General features: G+C 46.7%; 1 protein-coding gene across 1 annotated transcript; it reads right to left on the minus strand.

The window, feature by feature from the left end:
• Nucleotides 1–1,451: 1,451 nt before the first annotated feature.
• MAA_10574 (uncharacterized protein) lies at nt 1,452–1,823 on the minus strand (the record flags this gene model as incomplete). Its single annotated transcript, XM_007828572.1, has 1 exon — nt 1,452–1,823. The coding sequence occupies one exon, from the start codon at nt 1,821–1,823 to the stop codon at nt 1,452–1,454; it is 372 nt and encodes a 123-aa protein (XP_007826763.1).
• Nucleotides 1,824–1,899: the final 76 nt, after the last annotated feature.

Here is a 1,899-nt window from a genome sequence, read left to right on the forward strand (position 1 = left end):
ATTGTGTCGATCATCGGGACAGGTTGAGGGTAGATATTATGGAATCGTGTGAGTGTTTCCAGGCCTGGTATGGAAAGCCCGATGTTGAGGATGATAGTCAAACTGAGCAGAATAAGGACGACAACGATAAGATGAGCATATGATAGAAAAGCGTACTTTCTTTTCTGTTCCACTGCTTCAACCTCATGCAGTATGGTCTTGTTGGTCGGACCGGTCCGACCAAACGGTCCGACCAAAGTGGCTTGGTGTGAGGGTTTCACGTCAAGGGGGCTTAGGCAAAGTATTCAAGTAAATTGTATCGTTGGGCTAAGTCTACACTAGATTCGGTATACAAGACGTAGCGCAAGGAAGCAAGAGAAACGTTGAAAAAGCAGCTTCCTTGCAATCAAAATAAGAAAGGAGTATCACGTGCGCACGCACGTGATACCCTCGACAAGCATCAACGTTGGTTCGTGACACTTGGTCTGGTCTGGTCTGAACCCCCAGACCAGACCAGACCAGACCATTCCGATCACTGTGCAACACACTGGGTGTGATGTCGGATAATGCCTTTGTAGACTGAAGTCTCCTAGCCTGGTGTAATTGGTGGTTGCCATAGCGTCGACTATTCTGACTAAACTTAGCCGAAAAACAGATTTGGACGAAAGGAAGTTTCTTGGTATTTAAAAGTGTTGACCTGGTACGAGTCATGTACTAAGCATGACGTGCAGAAGAGTTGCTGCCTAGTTGCACGGACCGTGCCACTAGGTATTTATATGTATGAGAGCTGTCAGCCAGAATTTAATAGAAGCAAGTTCAATCACAACAGTAATCACAACATGTCGCGTTTTGAGATGTGTAACAAAAGATAGGTGCAGATAGAGTCTGTAGCACGCAAAGAACAAGAAGAAGAAAGAAAAAAATATGAAAAAAACTTAGTTACCAACGGGTCTCGTAACGTGACAATCCTAATCGTACCTTATGGAAAACTGAGATATTGCAGCAGCAGCTGCCTAACTTGTCAAAGATTTCTTTTTATATAAAGAGCTCCGCGGGTCTTCTGCAACTCTTACTGGGTTTTTGCTCCTTGGATGATTCTTATTTTGTACAATCGGCGCCTTCGGTGTAACGGTCCAAGCTGAGTATATTGACAACTAGCTAAGCGGCTACTACGAGTATCTAAACGCTAAAGAAGAAAGAGAAAAGAAAACAAGAAGAGGAAAGTCGACGCGTCGTTGATCTCGCTTGTCGATGGGTCCCGGCCGGCAGGCCGGGGCCAAAGGCGAGAGTGCAAGCCGAGTCACACCGGTCTCAGCCCGTTACACTCGGCACCATTATACTCAATCTTTTGTGGCCCCATAATTGTCTGACAAGCTGTTGACTTGGGTGACCTTAGGACGAGAAACAACCATCCTGTATTTCATGAGACAGTCATGAATATATAGGAATTGAAACAGGACAACGCGGCAGTTCTAGAAGAACGATGGCTTTGTAAGAACGCGGTATTCAACATACTCCTCACCGTCAATATGGATAATTGTACCCTGTGATACAAGCTTTCCCATGAAAGACCCAGTCGCCTTTCGCTCATATTTGACGCCGTCATGAATCTTGGCATCATATAACCTACTCTTCACACGGGGCATCTCCTGTCGTGCCCATACCTTGTTCAGTCGTTGCACACCCTCGGACTCGCGGAAGAGAACCCCACCATTGGTATGGTGATGGTACTCAGGAGGCACAATGAAAGCTGCTTCTGCAGTGGCAGCGGCAGCAGCCGCTGTGCGCTCTCTGTTGATGGCATGACGATCTGTCCGGACTTGGGCAGCTCCAGACTTCGCCATTTCACGATGTGCTAGAGTGTTGGTCCTTTCCACATCGTCTATATTTTCGGCTTTTCTGGGGCGAAGTTCATTCTTG

Source organism: Metarhizium robertsii (assembly GCF_000187425.2).
Source record: "Metarhizium robertsii ARSEF 23 chromosome Unknown MAA_Scf_84, whole genome shotgun sequence".
NCBI classification, from domain to species: domain Eukaryota; kingdom Fungi; phylum Ascomycota; class Sordariomycetes; order Hypocreales; family Clavicipitaceae; genus Metarhizium; species Metarhizium robertsii.